The 24,127-nt window shown below is 42.7% G+C and overlaps 1 protein-coding gene across 1 annotated transcript in view; it reads left to right on the top strand.

The window, feature by feature from the left end:
- Positions 1-11,001, top strand: part of C16H7orf50 (chromosome 16 C7orf50 homolog) — a 35,072-nt gene extending 24,071 nt beyond the window's left edge. The window contains exons 3-4 of the mRNA XM_032125640.1: positions 2,278-2,359; positions 6,745-11,001. Coding sequence (XP_031981531.1) covers positions 2,278-2,359; positions 6,745-6,927 — 265 coding nt within the window. The 3' untranslated portion in view covers positions 6,928-11,001. The remainder of the gene's footprint in view (positions 1-2,277; positions 2,360-6,744) is intronic.
- Positions 11,002-24,127: the final 13,126 nt, after the last annotated feature.

Raw genomic sequence — 24,127 nt, 5'->3', positions numbered from 1 at the left:
CTCAGGTGATACTGTGATAGAAACATAAAATTAGCAGAGAGCAGAAGATTCAGAGTACTTTGTGGTGTGTCTGACCAATGGATATCATCACAAAGGTTGAAATACATAGAATGGTTTAGAGAAATAGACATATTTTAAAGGTTTCCATTAGCAGAGGGCCTGTTTTCCTGGGATGCAGTCACAGATCTGTCACTCAGCTTGTTCTTGTCACCTTGCAAAGACCGTAATGTGAACTGTTTCCAGGCTTTATTCACGTAGAAAAGAATTTTAAACTTACCTCCTTCTTCTTGAGGATGAACCTCATGAAAGAACACGCTAAAAAAATCAGCAAGTGCTGTCATTGCTTTATTTTGTTTCTTGTGAAGGACTGGTGGCAGAAGTCCCAGTTGCTCAGTTAGGAGTTGCTGTGTTTGCCTGGTACAGATGAGCAGGTGTTGTTGACCCCACGTTGTTGACCCCACGAACTGCACCACAAGAAAAGCCTTTTTTACTTCATTCTCTGTTGGCTCCTCTCACTTCAGGTGGTGCCATTTGTTGTCCAGTTGGGCACTTTGCTGCAAAGACAAGTGACACCAAGGGTTGTGTGATTTTGCTTTGCAAGTACTGTGGTTTCTAGCTGGGTGGCAGTGGGAGAAGGGATGGTTTCACCATAATAGTAGTTTTTTATTTAATTCTGTAACATTTTCAGTCAGCTTTTTGGCCTTTTGCTTTTGTGCAATATTGGTTTTTCAAACTTCTGCCTATTTATTGACAGAGTTCCAAAAGAAGCCTCTAAATCAGCTCATCTGTAGGTTTAACTTGAGCATGTAAAGGATGATATATTGTGGTTTTTCATGTTTTGTCTGTCCTTCCTGGTTTACTGTTAATTGTCTGATTTCTACCTTCTATTTTGGTTATAAGCTATTTTATTATGTTTAACTAATGATAAGCTGTGGTTCTTTATCTTGAATTTGAACATCAAGACAATAATCTTTTTCTTTAGATTTTCTTCAGAGGCTTCCATGAAACCTTTCTGTACAAATTTGTTGTCTCATTTTTTTCTCTTTCATTGAATTGGCTGAACAATGTATTTGCTGGTGCAGCATTCACCAGAGATGAGGACTCTTTTGCTTTATTAGACTTGACAGTGTTTAAACAATACTAATTCTCCTACCCAGCTGGCTTTTCAACTGATCTCTGTGCTCTCTATTGCTGTGTAAAACAAGCTGGAACATTAATGGCATCTTGCATGCTACCCTCTGGAGACCTACTTTTCTTTAGAGAAAAATAAATGTGAAAGTTTCTGGTTTTTTTCCTTATATTTTTTTTCTTTCTTTTCAAGTGGTACTTTAGCATACTGTCAGATTTTGTATGTGTTACAATACATATTTTCAAGCACATAATTTTAAAAAGTAGTCTTCATTTTATAGCGAGATTTACTGGTTTGCTCATTTTTTTATAGAAATAAATGCCTCTTTCTTCATCTAAACCAGAATATACCAGCTTTAAAAACATGTTCAAGATGCACATAAATGTGCTATTTTAACCCAGCTAAAATTTTGCATATTGAAAATGTGTTTGCTGAACAGCCAAAAAACATTTGCAGATGTTAATAATTTGTTTAGCCTCTCACTTTTAACAGTATTCAAGTATTCCTCATGAAAGACCTAACCCCCCCCATTTTTCCAGCCTATAAATATAAGCATTTAAGTCACACATTTAGACAAGCCCAAGCCTTAAAACATTTGCTCCTGAAGGAGGAATTTTGTCTGCTCTAGAAGAGCCATCTGTGATGGGCTGCAGCCATTGCTGAGGTGACCATTGTAGCACAAGTCTCTCAGAGGCTGCTTAATTTCATATAAATTTCTGATAAATGTGAAATACCAACTTTCTGAAGCCCAAACTTGATTCCTGTCCCCTCCACCTCCCCAGATACTGAGCCCTGCAGCAGGGGTAAAGATTTGGGGTGCTCAGTTGTCCTGGTCAAACGAGGGCAGTGACCTCTCATAAAGGATGGGCCAAAGCTGGGGAGTGGGACTTGATATTTAACTTCAAGGAATCACTGCTTTCTGAGGAAAATTTATAACCTTCTTGGCTATGATATCTTCCTATGATTTTTTGGCACAGAAGCCAGGTGGCCTTGTACAAAACATGTGCCAGTATCTGTGTCCCACAGTGCCATGAAACTCCGTGTCGTGCATACAAAGAGTCACTTGGAAGAATTGCAGGGAATATTTTCTAAATAAAGAATGGTTTGATATCACAGTTTAAGCAATTTTTTTTCCTTATTTTCTACAGCTGGTCTAAAAACCCAGAAGAATGGAAGTTTCAAAAGACAAGACAGACGTGGCTTCTCCTGCACATGTATGATAAAGACAAGGTTTGTATTCATGCTGCTTTTTCTCAGAACAAACATGACATAGTTATATATTCATTAGTTATAGCTATTCTTTATTAACCAAAACTTCCTAGTACTAGCCATGCACTTGTCTCATAATTTTTTAATAATTTACAAATTAGTTTGTTTTTAACCAAGATGCTGAAGCATTTTAATTGCTTATCATTGATCTTTTTATTTTGTTGGTGTTCATTGTCCTGTGTATGCTAGATTTTTATACTTGATGGATATCAAGCATAAAGAGAGCAGATTCATGTTTTATTTAAATCTGGAGTTTGCTGAGAATTTGAGTCATATCCTTAATTTGAATTTCCTAATGTGGAACCCAATACTGCAAACCGCAGCTCTCATATTGTTTCAGATATCTCTGGCTCCACAGAAGATGTACATCCATATTGCCAAGATGTTAAAATAGCTCTCTCATTTAAATATAAGTGAAACCCGATGTTGATTGTGAAGAGCATAAAGTATAACCAGAAGCCAGGCTTGCATCCATACAGAAATCCATTCATTTCATAACTTAAAAAACAACATAAATTGAATTTCCAATAAGTGTCTGACCGTCGTGGTATCAAATGAGGATTTCAGGTCATTCATTTTGTTGTGCAATAGAACAAACATCTGCCCATTTGCACAGTGCCTCACTTATTGGTTCATTTTGTTGATATTCAGTTAGGTTTTGCTGATTTTTTTGTGTGCACTTGAACATTTACTCATACCAATCTTCCTGACTCAAATTAGTCAGCAGCTCTTAAGCCAATCACCTGACTCTGGGTGTTACCTTTTTAGACATCCAGATAATTAACAGCAGAGTTTCATGAAGGCAAGAATGTTCACATGGTGTAAATACTTTAAAAAGATGAGTTGCAGAGTACAAATTTGATTTTGGTTTCTGCGTTGTTTGCTCTGTCTTCTGTTTTTTAAGTTTCTCCTTTAAAAGTCTTTATCAACCTCTCAAAATCAATGTATGCTCTTCAAAGCTACCTAGAAATTGTTTGGCAGGCAGAGGGATGATTTTGCTTTTTTTACCTGTTTACTTTGGGGTTTGTGTTGAAATACACTGGGACACAATGAACTGTAAGTAGCATTTGTTTTATGTATCAAAACACAGATTATCTCCTTATTTCTCAACATTGAAATGAAATTTCCTTTTATTTTAAATTCTGATGGAAGTGCTCTGGTTAATTTAAATTCACATATTTTGTAGTTTAATAATCAGAGAAGCATTGAATATGAGCTTCAGAGAATGATTAACATCTGCATCCAGATTCAGTGAAGTTAGTACAACTGCTCAAGTGCTTATAATTAAGCGTATGATGAAGTCTCTTTCTTCATCAGGACCATAGGGAGGGCACACCCGGCTTCTTTTGAATATTTTTTTATACCCAAATTCAGCTTCCTGTCCATTACAGAATAAAATCTGTTGGTAATCCAAGCATGACTAAAGTACAAAAGGAGACATAAGTTTCTTTCCTTCCTAAGCCACATCTTTGATCTCACGGTGTCACTTGGATGCCTACTGAAGAGCCATGCAAAGGCCTGAATTGAGTTTCCTGTACTGATAGGCCTCTTTCTCTAAGAAATAAGTTGAGGTTTTGAAATTGTTTGCTAGATGAATGGTTTTTTAAGCTCCTTTAAAATCCATCTGGTGGTTGGCTGACAGCTTCCCAGCCAGGCCTGTGTACCTATGGTGTGTAAACTTCTCCAGCACCCAGAATAAAATAAGCACTAGGTCATTTGTTGGTCTTTATCATCTGGCACAGCATTTTTAGGACGTTACTAGAACAGTCTTCAGCTTCTGGACTTCAGGGCCTGGAGGGGTGTCTGAAGCTTCTGCAGAAGGTGGCCCAAAATGCAGCCTGGAGGCAACGAGCTGAGCTGCTCTGGGCTGGTGTCTGTGTTTGCTTTGCAAAATATGTGGGTGTCTGCAGGTCTCCAGGTCTGAACACTTCAGAGTTGCACAGGATAATTTAAAAGTGATAACTGTTCTTTTCCTGGTACTCTTTTGTAATGTTTCCTGCCTTTTCCCTAAGACAGGAATTATTTCACTTGGGGTTATTTCCATATTTATTTCACTTGGGGTTATTTCCATATTAATCAGCTCTAGTGCATATTAGGAAGTTAGGACAGAGGCAAGATTTGGTGTGTGAGAGAGAAGAAGACACAAGAAAATGGTCAAAACAGTTTAACAAAAGAATAATAACAAAATCCCATAAGCCTTGCTTCGACTGCCAATGCCGTGGTGGGAGATCTTGATCTCCAATTTCAAACCAGCCTTGAACTGACTTTGGAGCAAGGATTGTGTTCCTCCTTGAAAAACCTCGCCAAGACCCCTGAAATGACTGCTTTTGTACTACTGTATTTGAGGAACTAGAATTTGGATTTCATTAACTTTCTTTGCTGGTACTTTGTGTGTTCCAGTCCTTGCTGTGGCTCTACTGTCTGTGTAAGCCAGGAGGAAATACGATCTTCCCTTGCCCACAGGGTGCTGTGTTCTGAGCTCCTGATGAAATAAACCTCAGAGCTGTGTTATGTTAAAGGAAAAAATCTAGACTTTTTGAACACTTGAGCACCCTCAGGGCCAAATGCTAAATGTTTTCTAGGCTTCAGGCAGCCACATGTTAAGTCTGCACACTTAGTATTTCTAAATTTAGAGCAGGCTTTCAATTGCCCCCTCAAGCATTTAGCTTAAATGATATAATAATAACTGTAGTTCCACAGGTATGTCTGTGCCATGAGGTCTGAGAACAAGAGTTGTAAATTACAGAGATAACTTGGCCAAGGTTTGAAACATGGAAATGTTGCTGAGCTTTAAAAGCTTAGTACTGAGTATGTGTATTAAAGGAGCGCTGTCACACTGGAATTGTTTGTGTCTAAATGGGTTCATCTGTTATTAGTACCAGCTTACTGTGAGCGAAAACTTCCAAAAATACAGATATCTTTCACTGTGTTTGATTTGTATAGTATAGCAACGCTTCATATATCATCCATTTCAGTGTTAATCATTGTAAAATTAATATTTCTTTTGTAACTGTATTGTTTCTTTAATGCAAGAGTGTTTGTGTGAAGAATTAGAAGGTTTTCCATAGTGTACAAGTTAGGAGGCTGAACACAGACTTTAGTTTTGATTTATTACTTTGTAATACCCCTGATTGATGAAGGCAGTGTTGGAATATTCTTTCTTCCTCTTCTTTTGGAGTGATAGAAGTTTTTAGTGATCAAAGTTCTGCTGCCAAATGTCCATGGAGAAGTAAGTTGTAAATTAAGTGTCTGTTGAAGCTCTGTCTTCTCTGCAATGTTGGTACTTTGCAGAATTGAAACCGCCCTCGAATAATTAGTCTCGAATCCTTTAAATACTTACGTATGTGTTTAACTTGACTCATGTCAAGTTATATGTGTAAAGTTAAACATGGAGAAACATATTTGCAGGATGAGATCATTTTAACATCTCATGATTCACAGCAAAAAATACCCTGTTATTGGCTGGAGCCTGTTCCACAGATACACAACACGAAGTTAAGATCAGCGTAGGTTTGCTCACCTATTACTTTTGAAAGCACTTCAGTATGAAGTACTGAATAAATCATTCCAAAGTCTTTGCTAAGTTATTGTCAAGATTAATATAATGATCATTTAAATTGTATGTTGTACAAGATAAGCTAAAACTTAAATCTCTGACAAGTTAATTAGAAAGGGAGTGAAACAGGGGTAAGGCAATTGTAGATGACTAAAGTGCTTTTAATGTTGGACACGGTGGTAGAGCCTATCAGTTTTAGTCAGCATGATTTAAAAATTATTTCCATATGTCTGAATTTCAGTTTGCTTTTCAAATTAAGTTCTATTCCTTTGTATAAGCATTCTGTCAAAGTGTGCAATGGTGGGTGGTATCTCAGCAAACAATTTTTGGGTAAGGGCAAGGGGAATTCCAGCAAAATTCTTTCTTCAGACATTTGCATGCAATTCTCACCGATTTTAGTAAGATTTGCATCTGTGTTTCCAAAAGGAGGATTTGGCTAATGTGTTTTGGTTTTTTTTTCCACCAACCCTCAGAGCCTTGGGCTCCCTGTCAGGCAGTGTTTGCATTTGCTGATGAACATTTCCACATCTGCTGAGCATTTCCTCTCAGATGCTTTGCCCATCCAAGCACATGACAGTCCTCTCACCAGGGTCCTTCCCTCCTGGCAGCTTGAACCTTGGCAGGAAACATTTCCACTTGGATTTCCACTTGGAGTTGGACTTTGGCAAACACCAAAGCCCATGCCGTTTTCCTAGTTGTCTTTCAGGTGTTGCTGTGATGTGATTGTAAATAAGTATTGAGAGGGGAGAAAATAAAGCTGGTTTTCCTTCCTTTTGTTTTTTCTTTTAAGGTTCCAGACAAGTATTTCACCATTTTACTGGATTATCTGCAAGGGCTTCAGGGCAATGCACGAGACAAAACTGTGCAGAAAGCAGAAGCTTTTATGAAGGAATTTGATGGTTCTGATGGAGAAGACCCAGACCTGCTGGAGAAGTGCGAGCGCATCAGACAAGTTCTGCAACTGCTGTCCTGAGAGTATTTTTGTGTCATAATTGTTGTCTGGTGGAGGGAAGGAGAGGATGTCACATACAGAGGCTGTAAAGGATTTGTAAAGATAATACTAAATTTTATACTCATAATTTTTTCCAATTGAAAATATTTATCGTGTTTGGAGGTGATGAAATAAAAATAACATATATAGCCCGTAGTCTTGCTATTAATCTTACTGCACCTCTTTAAAAAAAGAAACCTCTCTCTGTCTCATTAGTTTTTCTCCATCTCCCCCTGTAATTACTGTTAAATATGAGGAACTTTGCAGCTCTTAATAAGAAGAGCAAAGAAACCCAACATCAAGCCTGGAGAGTCTTTTACAATGGCAGCTTTTAAAATGAATGTACAGTACAGTGTGTGCTCAGCCAGCTGTAATCTCTCACTTTCAGCTTCAGAAGGATGTCATTTGGATTTGGGAAAGATCATTTTCAGTCTGTTGAACACGGGTTGTATAACACAGTTGCTTATTAGTACTTCACGCAGTCATCTGGAGATACCATCAGCTTTGTTAGTTTTCTTTTTATATTTTAAAGTTTTCAAATGCATTAGGGCAATTGTTTAGATACTCAGATAATGCACAGATGGGAACAGATCAAATCCTTGACTGTATGTGCTGTAATCATCAGACTGTATCTAAACTTGCCCTATGATCAGAAGCACTGTGCTGTATCCAGCCTGCCAATATTGCATTTTCCTCTTCCTCCTGCACTTGGCATCCAAAAGAGTTAATTCAGGTTCATTCCTTTTGGCATGGGACATTTGTCTCTTATGAACGTGCTGAAAATGAGGCTTTCAAGTAAAAACCAAGGACATTAACTACTGAAAAGTTGGATGATTGGCTTATTTAATAACACTGGTATTCAGACAGAGTTCTTGACCTGATTCTTTAATATTTCTGCAAACATTGTTCATACTTTATTAATAACAACTATATGAAATGTGTGGTGTTTCAGAAGAGTGTCTGTCTTTGGGAATTACAGCTTTAATTTGGGTGGGTGAAGGAGGGGAGGATCTATGGATATGCAGGCCTGATTTTTCAATAAGAAGCATTTGAGTGGATTTGACAGTCTTCCTAGTCATGGCTTAGTACAAATCATAAAAAAGTATGAAATATATTACTAATAACAAATAACTTATGCTTTTTGACTTGCTGAGGAGGATGTTTTCAGCCAAAAAAAGACTAAAAACCAGCATGCCCTGCTCTAAAAGAATAATTGGGATGGAGTTTGGCACAAGAATGGGCAGAATTGAGCAGCAGTGTCCAGGTTCTTCACTGAGCTGTTGACAGTGCCTCGGGGCACAGTCAAAGCCTTTCTGAGCTGTATAGCATTGATCTTGCAGTGAGAAACCTGGTGTAAAGGATCTGTAATAAAAAGAAGTGATCCTGACATTTAGTGAACTCGTAAAGATCATTGAGTCATATATTTTACACGGGAGAATATGCAGCTGGGAAAACCTGCTGTCACTCCAAGCAGAAGCTGATACTTTTTTCTTTTCATGAGGGAAAATAGGAATTTCTCAGGGATGAAGTTTGCAAAGTGGCTTTTTGTGAGTTTATCATTGCATGTTAGATGTCAGAGAAGAATTTTTGTTCTCCCTCAAGATATTTGAATGTCACCGCTTTTGATTTCTCTGTCACACAAAAATCTGGGTCCTTGTTGTGCACTTGAGACACCTTGTAGCTCAAAAGCACAAGCACATTGCAAGTGCACTTTGGAAGAGAATTGTAAAGAAGGTGATATAGGTAAGGTCTGGGCAAAAATGTGGGAACCTTCTATGATTTTGACATATTTGGTGAGATACGCCTTTCTTGGATCTTAGTTCTGACAGTGTGTAAATGCTGACAAATCTGTAAGAAAAGAAGCTTTGTAGATCAAGAATGTCATAGTTAATTTTATATCAATTGATATGAAAAGCACACAAGGCCTGTCAATCTGGAGTCCATGTGGACAGTAGTATTTGGAGAAGAACATTGAGAGGCTCTCACCAGCACCAGGTAATAGACCTCTGGGAGTAGGTCCTGCTTGTCTCTCCTCTTCCTCAGCTGCAATTCCAGCTTTCCCTTCAGTCCCACCAATTGCTGGGTGAAGATCATGGTCTTGGGGTTCTGCTTCTTGCAGTTACAGAAAATCCAGAAGCTACAGTTGGAGGTAATTGCTGCTGTGGTTGTGTTTGGCAGAGAAAGCAAGGCATGGTGCTTTCTGCCACGTGCTTCTTGGTGTGGGTACTGTCCAAGGATCAGAGGGGTCTTGAAACTGGGTAAAAGATTTGTAAAACTGCTGCTTGGTGGGGTTGTGTCTCGCATGTCAAAGCTCAATATGAAATATTCTAAGAGTTGTCTAATACTTGATGTTGTAGTAAAAATAGAAAAGGGCACTTTAATTCCATTTCATTTATTTTACTTCACACCTTTTCTTCAAGAATCTTCAGCTAGTGGGCAAACAAGTCATCTTCAAAACAGGCAGGAAATGCAAGAACCCACATTTTTGGGGGATCTGTATTGCTAGGCCAATTGTAAAGAAAAGATTGTGAGGACCCAGACAGCTTATCCACAGACTGTGCAAATGCTATAGTGCCTCTGGCAAGCAAATCTTGCCTTGCCCATGTACTATCCACCACACCAGCCTCTGCTTCCTGCTCAGCTTGGCATTTTCATCCCTAAATTTACATTATGTGATGAGTAAGTATAGAAAAACCTCCTCCATCATGCATTTAAAATTATTTATCTTAAATTATTAAGTGTGCAGTCAGTTACTGAATTCCTGTAGCTGGTTGGAGCTGTGTGGGAAGATGTAATCTGGCACTTCATTCACATTTTGTCATTTGGTCATGTCCAATTTTCAAATCTCAACATTGCTGGTATCTTAGACAATCATCTGGGTACAGATAGGACAAAATCGTGTCTTTGCCTCTGTTTGAATCAGTCTGCTGTGTTACATAAAATTGCATCCCAGGCTGGAAGTAGCAGTGGGTACAGAATGACAAATTACATCTTCATCTGCCTGTGCTAATCACCTTCTAGTCAAGTTAATCTGCATTGTGTAGCTCTGGCTAGCAGAATGCATGTCCTAAGAGAATGCTGAAGTCAGGACTTCCAGGCAAAATAAACGAACATTAATTACTTAGAATTGCTTAAAGCTGGAAGTGTGCCTCTAATGGAAGTACTAATTACTCAAAATTTGACAGTGTAAGAAGTTCCCTTTAATTTGGCTCATCCTTGCTATGGGTTGTGTATCTATTTGGTTCTCCACTGTCTGCCCACAATTTTAATTTGTTATCACCGTTGTAAAATTACTGGGTAAATGGATTCTGTTTGTATTGGGAAAGGGCATCTTGTAGTTGTTGAATGTGTGGTTTATTTCCTTATTTCCTCTTACTGCAGAACTGCTCTGCTGTGTTTCTCTTGATTTTAAAGCAAAGTGACTATTGACTCCTCTCCCATTATTTCAAATAGCTTAGAAATGCACATCTTTGGTTTGAACTTGGGGGTTTTGGTTTTGTTTTGTGCATTTTTCTAAACCTTGCCACCAAGTAAGGCAGAATAACAAACGTTAAAATCTGCTCCCATTTCTGCAAATCAGTGTCAGAAACAACAATCATAAAAGAGATTTAAGTTGCAAAGTCAAGCAGTCAGAAAATTAGAAAGCATAAGAATGGAAATTGTCCGTGTAATTTAAATTTTAGTCCTTCATGCGTATGTGCTGTGATGCAACTTCTTAATTATGTCATCAGGGCTGTGTTTTCCTTTGTGTGCAACTGATAAGTCATTTATTCAGTGTTTTCCTTGCAGTTCTGCTGCTCTTCTCATTTTCAAAATGTAGATCTACAAAGCAGTCCCAAAGCCAGAGAAGTAACTTTGCAGTTGGGCTTTGATCCTACACAGAAATAAGTAGTAACTTTCCTATCCCTTTGGTGTAGGAACCAGTCATAGATGTTTCATCAAAAATGTTCCCTTTAAAACATGTTTTAATGTTCTGATTCATTTACAGTCAAAATAGCAAATTGATGTTACTTAATTTAAATCCAGTTTTGTTGACATAAAACTTTCCAGTGGCTTCTTCTGGTTTGGCCTTTGGTTTCCTTTTATGTCTCCCTTTCTGTACAGCTGAATGAGCTTGTTATTTCTGTCTCTGCAAATAGGAATATTAGTTGTTTACAGTGATTCCAGTCATACAAGGACACAATTAAATGTCCTTGCCTGTGTAGGACGAGCTCATTTTCTCAGTGATTTATAATTATGTTCTATTTTAAATTCTTTGTAAGAACCTACATAGTCAACAACTTAATGCGGTTTAAAATAATTATTTTTTTTAAGTATGGGTTTTTTTCCCCTGCAAGGAGCAGGGAATAGCAAACTAAATAAAACTAATTAGTAAATGGTGGGGGAAGGGCAAAGCAAAACAGTGGTTTATCTTTCTTTGTCAAAACAAAGCTGAATAAGAAGCTTGTGCTACTGAGAAACTTTAACTGGTGTCACAGACGTAGAGGGAGGCCCCTCTGGGTACAAACAGAAGAACACTCATACAGTTGCTCTTACTGATTTCTTTTGCCTTACATGCAGAAAATTTTTGGCATTCCCCAACAAAACCCACAAAAACACCTACGTCAAAAAGTCAAATAGGTTTCAAAATCAAATACTTAAAGGTCAAGAAATGCCACATGTATATAAATGGCCAGAAGAATTAAAATTCTACCTCTCTGTGCCTCCAGCCTTGAGACTGAATGAAGGGGGATTGTGTTAGAGGCAAACAAGCAAAAACCCTGAAATTATGTGAGCACATAGTTATAATTACCAGTTACCCTTCTGTTCACTGGAAGGTGGAGTTACATTCCCTATTAGCTTTAGTTATTCTGATTTTTTAATGAGTATTTGCTGCTAATTGAAATACCACATCTGTGACAACTTACATCTATTCTCCTTATGGTCCCATGTGTATTTTATAAAATTGTAAGCCATGGGACACAGGATCTGTCGCTCTTACTTGCTTACAAAGAGCCAGACCAGCCACGGCGCTGTGAAAATCATCATTTGCTGTTGAGCTCCTTTGGACCCAAAGGATGTTGGCACTGCTGTTTCCCTAGATTGGTCTGGAGGTACAACAGGCTTTGGCAGCGTCCTTTGCATGAGCCAGGCTTGCTTAAGCTCCATGAAGTTGCCCAGATCTGGCCCGGTGATGCTGCTGATGGAATTTGCCAGGCGAGCAGTGACGTGAGTCCGTGGAGCGCCGGGAGCTGGGAGGCTGCGGGATCCCAGCTGCTCAGGATGCTCAGCCCATGGCTCAATGCTCTCCATGGCCTTTGCTGCCTCTTCTCACTCTTGTGCTGTGGGGAGTTGCCACCATTTTATTTGTCTGCTTTCCACAGGCTTAATCGGACTAAACAAGATGTTTTAAAGCTATCTGGAGAAATTGAAAACTACAGCTACAGCGATGGTGTTTCTCTAGTAGCATAGATCCGTGGAAACAGACTTCATGGGTTTCACATAGACAGGACCCTTTATGAGAAGCAGAAGCTCTTGCAGGATCCTGGAAGGACTGATCAGCATCCTGACTTACCTTGTTCAACAGGACTGGTATTTCCGTGAGCTGTCACAAATAAATGCTCACAGATAGGCACAAGGACAGGCAGCCAGGAAACCATGTATGGGCATCGACTGCCAGAGGGCAGGGATGACAGCAAGGAATGTAACCTCCTGAAGTTCCTTGGTTAAGGCAGCACGCCACCTGGCACAAATCCTGGCTGCCATAAGGTTAAAAATAACAAATAGCATCTCTATTACATAAGGAAGTCTTTTGTCCTTGTTTAATGGGGCACTATGATACGCCACAAAGAATAAATATGGAGCTTCTCTGAAGTCTTACTTGTGGTTAGTGCTTAGGGCCAAGGCAGCTGAAAATACCAGGGCTGATTGCAAGCAGGGTCCTGTGTATGAACTGCTGGCATTAAACAGGCAAAATCTGGATGAAATTCCAGTGTCTAAGCGTGCTCAGCAGCAGCCTCGGCCCAGTTCACTGCACTGGTGACATCTCAGTGCCAGGAAGGACTTAGGGTCCCATTTTGTGATGATGCCGTGACTACAGCATAAATAGAGAGGATTTGTGTGTTCAGAGCAGCCTCAGAACCCTCTGGAGGGCTGTAGTCCATGGGCAGCCTCAGAACCCTCTGGAGGGCTGTAGTCCATGGGCCACCTTCTGGGCTTCTTGCAGTAAAATGCAGCAGCTGTGGAAGTTACTGTGGATGATGTTCAAACTCAGGCCAGCAGTGCCATCGTTGTCACCCACCTGACCTGCCTGCAGCTCCCTGCCAGTCCCATGAAGGAAGTGCCTGCTTTGGTTTCAGTTAAAGAATGAACCTGAAGCGATGGTAAAGCTCAGGTTTTCCTTTGCATCCCATGAGACGCTGTCTGTGATTATCCTGCAGCCTGTGTCCAAGGTTCTCCTGTTTCAGTGACAGCTTGCAGGACTGTCAAAGGCTATGCTTACTTCCAGTTTGACTGCACAGCTTTGCCTGAACCATCCTTTCTTTGGCTGTGATCCCTCTCAGGTCAGTACAGCTGTTACTTGTAACCCTTACCAAAAATTTTTGGCAGCTTTCAGTGCCTGCTGGAAGCAGGAGCATTCATCAGCAGATGTTGCTCACACTTCCCTTTTAGGTCCCCAGCTGTACCCATACCACCTCTATGACCCCAACTGTGCTTCCACTTTCTGTCTTTGTGTGAAAAATTCCCTGGGGACATGTCCCACCAAACAAATTCAGACCTTGCATCTGGACATGCTTTTGTTTGGAGAGATGAGGCCACTCTGAACCTCATCCCGGACTGTGTGTCCTGTAAAAATTGAGTGAGATGGTAGAAATTATTTAAGCACTTGAAAAGTGTCTGAGATGACTGAAAAGAAACTTTCAAACAGATGGTTGTCAGTGCCTTGGTAAGGCCTGTGAGGCTCTGCCTCTTGTTTGGGGAATGGCACGTGTGTTGGTGCTTTCCAGCATCCAGTCTGTGTGTGTGCCTCCTCTGGCTCCTGGGTGCAGGTGCCAGGCAGGATCATGGAGGGTCACTGTCACTCTCTAGGCTGTCCTTTCCTGTAAACAAACTCTCACTGGCCAAATTACAGGGTTGCTCATCAGCCCCTCAGCAGTGGGAAGCGTGAGCACGGTGAAGGAACAGTGGCATGGAGATGCTGCTCTTAGAAATTACTAATTCCTTGCAGAGGACACACACCTCAGTCAGAACTCAGACCACTGCCAGATATTTTTATGATTGAAAAGAAGAAAACACTTTAGATAGTTTGAATTTCCAGTGCTTTTAACATGCTGTTTAATCTCAGAGATGGACATTCTGCAGTGGGCAGATGGTTGCATTATGAATATTGCACCAGCATCCTTCTTGCTCTCCTGTGCAAGCTCCTGAGCAGATTATCATTTACTTTAACTGATAGATGGAAAAGTTCAGCTGGCTAAATTAGCAACGATGAGGAGGAAGACAGCTTATCAAAGTTAGGAGATGCATAAACTTAAAATAGGACAGGTATTGCTGTCTGGATTCTGAGTCTGATAAAACTCATTCAAAAATTACCCCCTGTGCAGCACTGTGCACTTTATTGTGTTACTTTTCTTTTGAGCAGCCAGGTCTGCCAACTGTAGAGCACAGAATGTGGAAGGAAAACTACAGTGAACTTGACATGTATTTCCAGAGATTTGTTCAGTCCTAGAAAATACTCATTGGCTCACTAAAAAAACCAGGGGTTTGCCTGTTGTTTGCTAAATCCATTTTTTATTATTGCAGCTGTCTTTGGACAAAGGGAGGGGGGGAAAGTGACCGCAGAGAGCTCAGGAGTACATCTCTGACATTGTTTAATGAGAAAACAGTGACTCTTGTTGAATCACCCCACTAACACAGAGCAGACAGAGCGTCTCAGTTCGGTTTTGTTTGGCTTTTGTTTTGAGGGGTCTCAGCAGAAGCTGAAAGGGTGGCAGGTGAGCCTGGCTTTGTGCTCTTCCCCACATGGGTGCTGCAGGTGGTTGCTGCTCCAGGGGAATGAGGGGAATGTGACCAGTGCTGTCCTTCTGCAAACAGCACGTCCTCACTTTCCTGCCCTGCTGGTGCCAGTGCTCCCTCCTCCTCCTTGCTAATGGAACGGGATTGCAGCCGGCAGAACGGATCAATCCTTTAAAAACCTTTATCTGCATCGTTGCTGTGGCCGTGGGTCCTGTCTCCCTTATAAAATTGCTTTAATGGTCAAAATAAACTTTTGACCCACTCTGCAGCTGAAGGCACTGGTGGTTTGGATTGTGCACAGGAACAATCCAGAGGGTGCTGGATGGGCTCTGTCACTGGTCCTGGAAAAGGGCACCTGAGTGCAGGTAATGGGGAACAGAAACTTCACATGTTTTAGACAGGAAGCCAATTTCACTAACGTGGAACTGTGTGTAGCAACAGCAGCCCACGTGCCTTGGAGTGGGGTAACAGAAGTTGCTGATACTTGTATTTTGAAATTTGTTTTGTTTTGTTTTGAGAACTGAAAGGTATTTCCAGTTCAGCCAGTTACAGGAAGGTAATTGTCGATCCCATAAAACTTTTTACCACTGAGATTTGAAAATGACAAAATACCACGTACTGCTACTGCAGCCCCACGGATTAAAATGTGCTGTAGCATTTCAGAGTGATTTTTTTTAACATGTGGAAATAATCAAATAATTGTCTCAGAGGAAAGCAGACAGATGTCCCAGCTGGCTTATCTAGAAAACCCTGCCATTTCTCTCAGACATGACCTTTACCTAGGTCATCCTGCCTTTCTTGCAACTCAGCTAGATCATTCTGATGGGCACCAGCTTGACATAGCCTTGAAATGGGTTCAAAATCCGGCCCAAGCTGTTTTGTGGATAGAAGAAAGTAAAAAGCTTGTAGTCCCTTTCTGATTGTCAGGATGCTCAGGCTGTAATTCAAGTCATTAGGCTTAGTACATAAAGCCCTTCGTAATCCAAGTCTTAAGAACCCGAAAGGTCGCTTGTGGTCCAATAATCCTGAATAGTAAATGTGATGAGCTAGCAGTGACTGTCCTGATCCTAAAGCATCTCTCAAAATAAATGCTGGTCTCTGCCCCAAAAGCATATGCCCCTTATTTCGAGATGAGCCAAGAGGCTGTGCAAGGAATAAGCAGCTTGACTGCTGAACAGTGTTGGGCAACACTGATTTGTTTGAAATGATTTCATTAACTGGACTGAAGGAATAGACAAGAGGATGCTGAAGGTTTTAAAGACACACCCTCCTCTGTCTGCAGTGGTCCACTGGAGAGATCTCTGCTCATCACCAAGATCCCTCAAATCCTCCCCAAAATCTGCCACTGCAGCTGCTCACGTGAATGAAATGAGCAAAGGTTGCTTATGATAGGAATGGCTCCTGCCCTGGTCTGAGAGTAGTGTCAGAGGTCGTTCATGTTCACACGAGGGATGGGGACAGTGGGAGTGGAACATCTGGCCAGAGGTGCCACAGCTGGCATTAAGCAGGCAGAGAAGATCTGGCAGATCCCAGGTAGCCATTTCCCAGCTGTAACCACTTTGCAGGGATCCAAAAGGCAGTGGCTTCATGGAACAGCCCAGAAAGGGGGTTGGTGCCTGGCAGTGCAGGATGGCAGCATTGAAGGAGCCCCAGGGTGGTTCTGTGGGAGGAAAGGACAAATGGACTGATGTGGAGGATGCAGGACTGATGGGATAATTCACAGGGTCAATTAAACATGAGCATTTAAGGAGCTCAGTCCTTTACCCACCTCCTTGACACCTCCTCAGGAAGGTGCCAGAGAGGTAAAGAAATGGAGGACTGGGAACACTGAACCACTTATGGGACCACTTGTAGGGTCTCCTCTTGGTGCCTGACACTCCTTTTCGTCCCTGATTTTGTGCTGAGGGCAGTTAGAGGTCAGCTGGGAGTAGGGCTGCATGACTTTGTTTTTCCTCTTAAATGTCTCCTTGCCTTTCAATTTGTTCAGTATTTGAACTGATTTTCATCTTTATATTGTATTTATTTAATGGTGCTCTGGATATGGTTATTTTTGTGCCCTGAAGGGCCTACTTTTCCATTCCATTTTAATATATAACTTCTATTAACATCAAAGCTTGCTGCATGCATAAAGGGGCACTGAATGGCTAAACTGTACTTAAATACCTGTGACCTCTTGGCTCTTATGTATGGAATGATTATTAATGCTTCGTCCTTGCCGTGTTTCATCAGAAGATGCTGCCACACAAGGCAGAGCTGGGGAGGTCTGATGATCCCTTTATTACAGATGGGTAAAACAGAGGAAAAGAGATTAAAAGATTTGCCAGGAACACGGAGCAATCAGTGGCTGTGCTGAAAATAGAAACCAGGCTCCTGGTTTCCATTCCCCAAATCTGGCCTCTAGACAACACGACTATATTAAAAATGTAAATGCAAACATAGACAATCTTTCCTTTTTCAAACCTTCCCTGCAAATGTTTTGTGTCCTTTTGACTCTGTTTCGCAGAATAACCTGGTAGCACTTGGATCAAAGAGCCAGGAACCAGCTGGGCTGTGCTCACAGGATACTGCAAAGGCAACTGGACTGGACCACCGAAACCTCAGAGTGACCAAAGAGCTCATGGCAGAAGGTGGGAGGAGACTCGTGTCTATTTTGAGACAGGAAAGTATTCAGTAGCTGTAGGCTACTGTTCAAAATACTTTGATTACTGTATTTAAGGAAGCCAAAAGTGATAGTGTTGTGACAGCCAGTCCCCTCAGCCTGTGTATTCTAGGGAATATTCTCTCTTGTAATGCACCGCAGATCCAAAGCTGGCAGCAGAAGGACATGCAGGCATTTTAACTGTTTGCTATTAAGTCTGCAGATGATGGGTAAATCAAACACAACTGAGGTTTGAAATGCACAACCAGAAGGGAAGAGTGAATTGTGTCTCACTGAGGAATGGCACAGCTGCAGGGCCTCCTGCTCTCCAAGCCAGAGATGCTGGCAGTGCCATTGCTGGGCTCATTCCTTTGGGCTTGGCCCAGCTTTATTTCTGTTCCCATATTCTTCCTCCATGCTGTAAACAGACTTGATGATCAAAAAAATAAAAATAGCATATGGATGCAACCCAACCAAACAGCCAGAGTAAACTTCATGGGAGAAACTGGATTTAGAAATGCACCCCTGAGTCATGCCAAAGAGTCCACGTTAAAGGCTTTTTTAAGAAGCAATTAGGAAGCAGTCTCCTTTTAAAGACACTTCCCAGGGCTTATTACAGGGACTGAACATGCAAATTAGGGCTAAATTCTGCCCATCTCCCTCACGTGCATGTCTTTGTGTGAGCAGCATTTCAGATGTGGCTGCACTAGTTCAGATCCCTGTGGAGCCAGGGACAGCCGTGTGTGGCTCACTGCTGTGTCCAGAGAAACTTTAAATCCAGAGGGAATGTGGACACATCATCACTGGGACACCTGAAAGGGAAAGTGAATGTTATTGGAGCCGCTGCAGCCTGTCCCGAATTCCTGCTGTTGTTAATGGCAAGCTTAATATAAACTATGGGAAAACTCAGCTGAAATCAAGGGGATGAGAGTTGGCCTTGCTGAAGTTGATGCATCTTCCCACATCTCAGAATTCAGCTCCTTCTAAATCCCTTTCCACTCAACATAAGCCCAAAATAAGTGAGATGAGATGAAACACAAATCAAGATGGCAAGCTGAGGACATCCCCTCTCTCTGGAGTTAGAAACTGCCTGGATCTGAGGAGTTGTGGGTCCAAGTGGTTGCTCATCTGCCCAGAGAGTGGGGGCATGGTGAGGAGGTGGGAGTGTCTCCTTGAGGTTCACAGGCCTGGGGTAACAGTTCAGCTCACCTGTACAGGTGGGCTTAACCTTGAATATTTCAGTGTCTGGGAAAGCCTGTTCAGAAAAGATCTTTTGTATCATCTTCATGTTCATCATTGATATCGTAGCAAGAAAAAACCAGTTTTCATTAGCAAAACTGTTGCCTTTTGCCATTTCTGCTGGCTTAGGAGAGCAAAGTCTCACTGCTGAAGACTGAATGTGATGCAGTTTTCAATGTTCAGCCCAGCAGCTTGTGAAATACATCCACATTTTGTGAGGTTAATAACACTGTAGTGTGCACCGATGCTGAATTTTTTACTGGTTCAGGCCATATGTCTCTAACCTAATTAGACTTTTACTGGCTAATGGTTTATGGAGCAAACCTCTAAGGATTTTGTGTCTGGTTCCTGAAGAATCACTCAAGAGGGAATGCAGCTGCCTGGTGCTGTGCTCCTGCTTTGAAATGGGTAAGTGCCTCATTCACTCACTGCAGGCTGATGCCTGTCTGTGCTGTTAACCCAGGCAGATAATACTGATACATTTTAACTTGAAATTAGTGATTAGCTTAAATATTAATCTGTAATCTCCAAAGGAGCACTGTGCCCCTTTGGCTGGTGATGCCGTGCAGTGATCCATTAGCATTTCTGAGCCCCACAATTTGGAAATCCCTGAAATGCTTCCAGGGCAGTCAGGGTCTGTTTAAAGCAGCTCTCAGATGGAGATGAGCTCGTTTCTCAGTATTGCCACTGCTGAGACCACAGGTATGGAACTGCAGGCTGGATTTTGCAACTGCAAGTCACATTTCAAGTTCTTCATGGGTGATAAAATACCCAAATTGTGATAGATTGTGTAATTTATTATCTGCTGGGGGCATGTCTACTCTGTTGCCCCTTTTGGTGCACCTGTTAGTGGTGACTGTGGTTCTGATCATGTTCCTGTCACTGTCTCATGTGGCCTTTGAACCAATCTTTTTTCTTTTCCATCTGGATTTTTCTTCTCTAAACCAGGGATAATGGCATCTCTTTAGCTGGAGTGCTCTTCACATTCAAGTGCTGCTGCTGGAGCAGAGCTGCCCTCCCTGAAATGTGTCACAGACCCCACGCAGTGAGAAAGAGGATAGGGCTTTTTAAAGACAATCTACACAGGACTGTAGAAGCTGGTATCACACTTAACACCATTAAAACACTTTAACCTTCCTCTGACAAATGCCTGACCTGCAGCTCTGAACAGAAAACCCAAAACCTCTCAAACCCAGTAAGAGCTGGTTCCCCCAAGCTCTGTTCTGAGACCCGAGCTCACAATAGGCAGCTCCAGCCTGGAAGGCAAAGCTTGCACATGGATTAATGGCTTAAAGGAGCCTGCTGGGTTCAGGGTCAGCAGCATTTTGGCTGTGGGAGGCTCAGAGGAGTTTGAAGGTAAGTTTGGGGGTGTGGGTTTGGGCCAGAGCTTGCTCAAGGCTGTTCTGGCTCAGCTGCGCCAGCGGTCGCGGCTGTCGGCACGTGTTAATTAGCTGAGGAGAAGGGTCTGGGGCAGCTTGTGCCGCCTCAAAGGGCCCTTCAGGGGAACATCTAAAACACAGCTTGCAAGAAAAATAAATGAAGGAGGGCTCAGTTTTTTCCTGTGGCCACCTGCGAGCTGTGGCCTTGAGCAGAGAGTGCTGCCGAGGCCACCCGCGCCGGGGGGCTGCGGCTGCTTCCCGGCTGCCGTGTCCAGCAGGATCCCACCAGTGTCCCTGGCACAGCCCCCAGCACCCCTGGGCTTGCTGTGAGGCCTGTGTGGAGGCAGCAGTGGGGAAGGAAAGCCTCCTTGCAGAGAGAGGGAATGGCATCTTCTGGGATGCAACCTGACAAACCCAGGCTGGGACCTGGCCTCGTCCTCTTGGCTCCAGTTTGGAGTGCAGGAGCACGGGGCTGTGCAGGTGGGAGGCGTTGCCTGCTCGTGATTTCGGGTTTCCTTGGGAAGAACTGCCTGTCTTGGGCTCTGTCCATGCCCCCAACCCCACCTGCTCCTGGCTGGCTCCAAGGGCAGGTGCAGGGAGGGAGACCTCAGTTTTTGCTCTCTGATCCTCTTTGTCCAAGAGTGTCTGATTTGGATGGGCTCAACCTCCAAATAATTCTACACAACCCAAGCAATAACTTTCCCAACTGCAACCCTGTGGGTGGTTCAGTCCCAGAGCTCCCTGCCTTTTCTTCTGGGCTTCCCTTTCTGTGATGTCTCTTGTGACTTGTGACATGACCCTGCCCTGACAGGGGAAGTTTTGGGTTTTTTTGAGAGATCATTTACTCCTAGATAAACATTAATTTTCATTTTAATTTTTAACCTATGCCTCTGAGGTGACAATGCTTTTGTAGACCATCTAAGAACCTGTTATCTTTGCCCAGCTTTGCCTCTTTCGTTTGCTTCACCCAGCAGGTAATGAGTAACCTGTCCTCCTGCTGGGCAGGCTGAGGGCTGGCAGAGGTGATCTGATTGCTTCCTTCTCCATTCTCTTTGGGAATCACAAACACATTTTTAGTGTCAGAGTGACATCTCTTTGCCTCTTGCTTTTGGTAATTCTTACGTTGTGTGACAATGCCATTCCTGCAGCATGTCCTGCTTTACCTCTTCTCTGCATGGACCTCCCAGAAATGCTGGTGGGGAAGGGTAGGAGCTGAGCCAGCCCTGGAGTGGGGCTCCAGGCACAAGGGCTCATTCACACCAGCCCAACACATGCCCCGGGGCTGTCCGGGGCACAGCCCTGTCTCCTCAAAGCCACACAGGCAAGTCCTTGTCCAGGCAGGGATGTGGATGTGTATATCCAGACTCCCAGTCTCCTGCTCTCACCACAGATGCTGTTGCTTGTGACACAAGTGGCTTTGGGGTGTTCCTGGGTGGTGCAGAGGACTGGTGCAAGCTGAGGTCATGTCCTTTCCAGTCAGCCCAGGCCCCTCCTGAGATGGGGAGAGGGAACAGGTTTAAATGGGTGCTGTGTCCAGTGTAGGTGTGACCCTTCCTGCCCTTTGGAACAATCCCAAAGCATCCTCAAGGCTGATACCATCTCAGAGCACGGTATGGAGCAGTACAACACCCTTGTGATTTGAAAGGACTCAAACAAAACAGATGTCAAGTGCACTTTTCCTACTGACAGGGCCATTGTGAGATCAGGGTAATTTCTCTAAAATGCTGTGTCGTCCCACTGTCAGATGCTGCCCGAAGGCCACTCTTCACCCACCCAGCAGGACTTGTCACTCGCCTTGGTGACCTCCACACTCTGCTCTTTCTCTCCTTCTCTCGGTTGCAGAGAGGCACACCCGGTGTTCACTGTCCCTCTGGGGTTCCCAGAGGTGCTGCTGGCCGGCAGCAAGGGCAGGCAGAGCAGCTGTAGCCATATTCTGTCACACGGTGCCAGCAGGTTGGGCAGATAAGGATGTGCTGGCTGTGCTGCTTCTCAGATGTGTTGTTGCAAGTGCAAGGGTTTGTAAAAGTCTTGAGCTGAGATTTGAGCTGTGTCCTTATTGTCAGGGCTACTCTTGTAGGGCTTGGGGGACATTGTTTTCTTAAGAAAAATACATCTAGGGGTCTTGTTGTTTCTCTTATCAGTATTTTTGCTTTTTAGGGGCTCTTGGGTCACATTTCAAGGCTGGGCTTTTTGCAGTGCAGAGGGAAGGAAATGATTTTTGACAAGGCAAAGGCTGAGGTCCTTATGCAATCCCCTGTGCAGTTACTGGGAGTTCAGACAGAGCATGGATCACGATGACTCATGATAAAGGCTGCAAGAACTGGCAAGACTGCAGCAGCACGGGCTGTTTGTACCTCAAACAATTAGTTCTGTAAACAGAATTTTGACATGTTTCTGAATTGCATGTTAAAAACTAATACACTGCCCAAGACTAGACATTGGAAAACGAAGGGAACAATCCAAGGCTGAATGAGAAAGATTTGATGACCTAATATGTATATCATGCATACAGCATGTGGGGGGGGGGGGGGGTTCATCTTGTTGCTAAGAGGGAGGCCCAGAGTGAGGAAGGGTACCCTGTGCTATTTCCCAGTGACTGGATGAAGATCCAGGCTGTGTTCAGCCCTGAGAGCCCTCCTGGGAAGAGAGGTTTCTGCACTGTACCCAAACACCTCCGTGCCCTCTTGACTGAGCACTTTTTTTGGCTGCTGGTCAGCCAAAAGGAGGGAGTTCCCCAGCTGTCAGCAGAGCTGCCTCCCTGCCTCTGCTCCTGTCCCCCTGCACAGTTCATCCTCTAAACCACAAGTTGTTCAGTGAAATCCCTTGTGCTGTTCACAACAGGGATGGAGCAGTGTCATCTGCTCCCAGCCTTGCTCTCTGAAACAGCTGGGTCATTTTTCTAAGGAAAAGCAAGTCAGCCTGAGACAAATCCCATGCATTGAGCTTCTTACTGTGTCAGGCTGCAGAGAGAGAGCTGTAACCAAGCCAAACCCAGAGCTTTGGTGCGAACAGCACACAACTGCCTAAAATAATGCCTAAAATAATGCCTCCTGCCCAGAAAGACTCTGCATACCTGGGATTTTGTGGGGGCTTTTGTTTTCTTCTTTGCTTTTGTCAGTATTTTTTGCAGCAGTACCCAGAATGAACCACAAAACACCAGCATTCTCTATTTCCCAGGATTTTCAGTCCAAACTAAGGTGGAAGAGAGGAGGGATATCAGGTCTCTTCCGGGAAGGCATAGCCAGAGTTCCTTTCTTTAAAAACAGACCAGTGATAAAACTACTGAAAAACTGACTTTATTTGTGGATGTAGAAAGACAATTAGCCAGGCTCATTCCAGTTATCTTCTGCTGGATGCTGTGTGAACATCCTGAAGTAACCTCCTGTCTTAGGGACAATTGCACGTGTATTTGGGGGTTTCTAGGTTCAGGTTTTGCAGCAACCAGCAGAAATTCTAGCCAGTTAGCAAGAGCAAGAGATTTGTGAATCTTATTCTGCAGCCAGTTTATCTATAACATTGAGAAATAGTGTAAGTAACTTCCCTGCACATAAAATGCAGCTGCTTATTGTGCTGTGAAATTTAACGATGCTGAGTGTAATTGATTTATAATTCATGCGAAAGATAAAATCAATATCCACCGTCAAAACAGCAGTGTTTTGGCTTACTAAACATTTGGAGGTTTCTTTGCGAAATGCTTTATCATTTTGCTTTATTACCTCTTTAAAAATGTAATTTCATTGTTTCATGAGTTTAGTATCACTTTCTCTTAATTGTATTTTTTTTAATTCATGTTTATAGGCTCTATCTAGACAAGTCTGATAGGCCCCATTTATTTCTGTAGAGAATTTTAACTAAGAGGAGGCCCTCTTAGACATTAAAATTTTTTAGTTAGCAAAAAAGAGACTGCAACCACGTCATGTGGTTCCTCACA

This window comes from Corvus moneduloides, chromosome 16 (genome assembly GCF_009650955.1).
Source record: "Corvus moneduloides isolate bCorMon1 chromosome 16, bCorMon1.pri, whole genome shotgun sequence".
NCBI lineage: Eukaryota > Metazoa > Chordata > Aves > Passeriformes > Corvidae > Corvus > Corvus moneduloides.
This window is presented reverse-complemented; position numbering and strand designations above follow the sequence as displayed.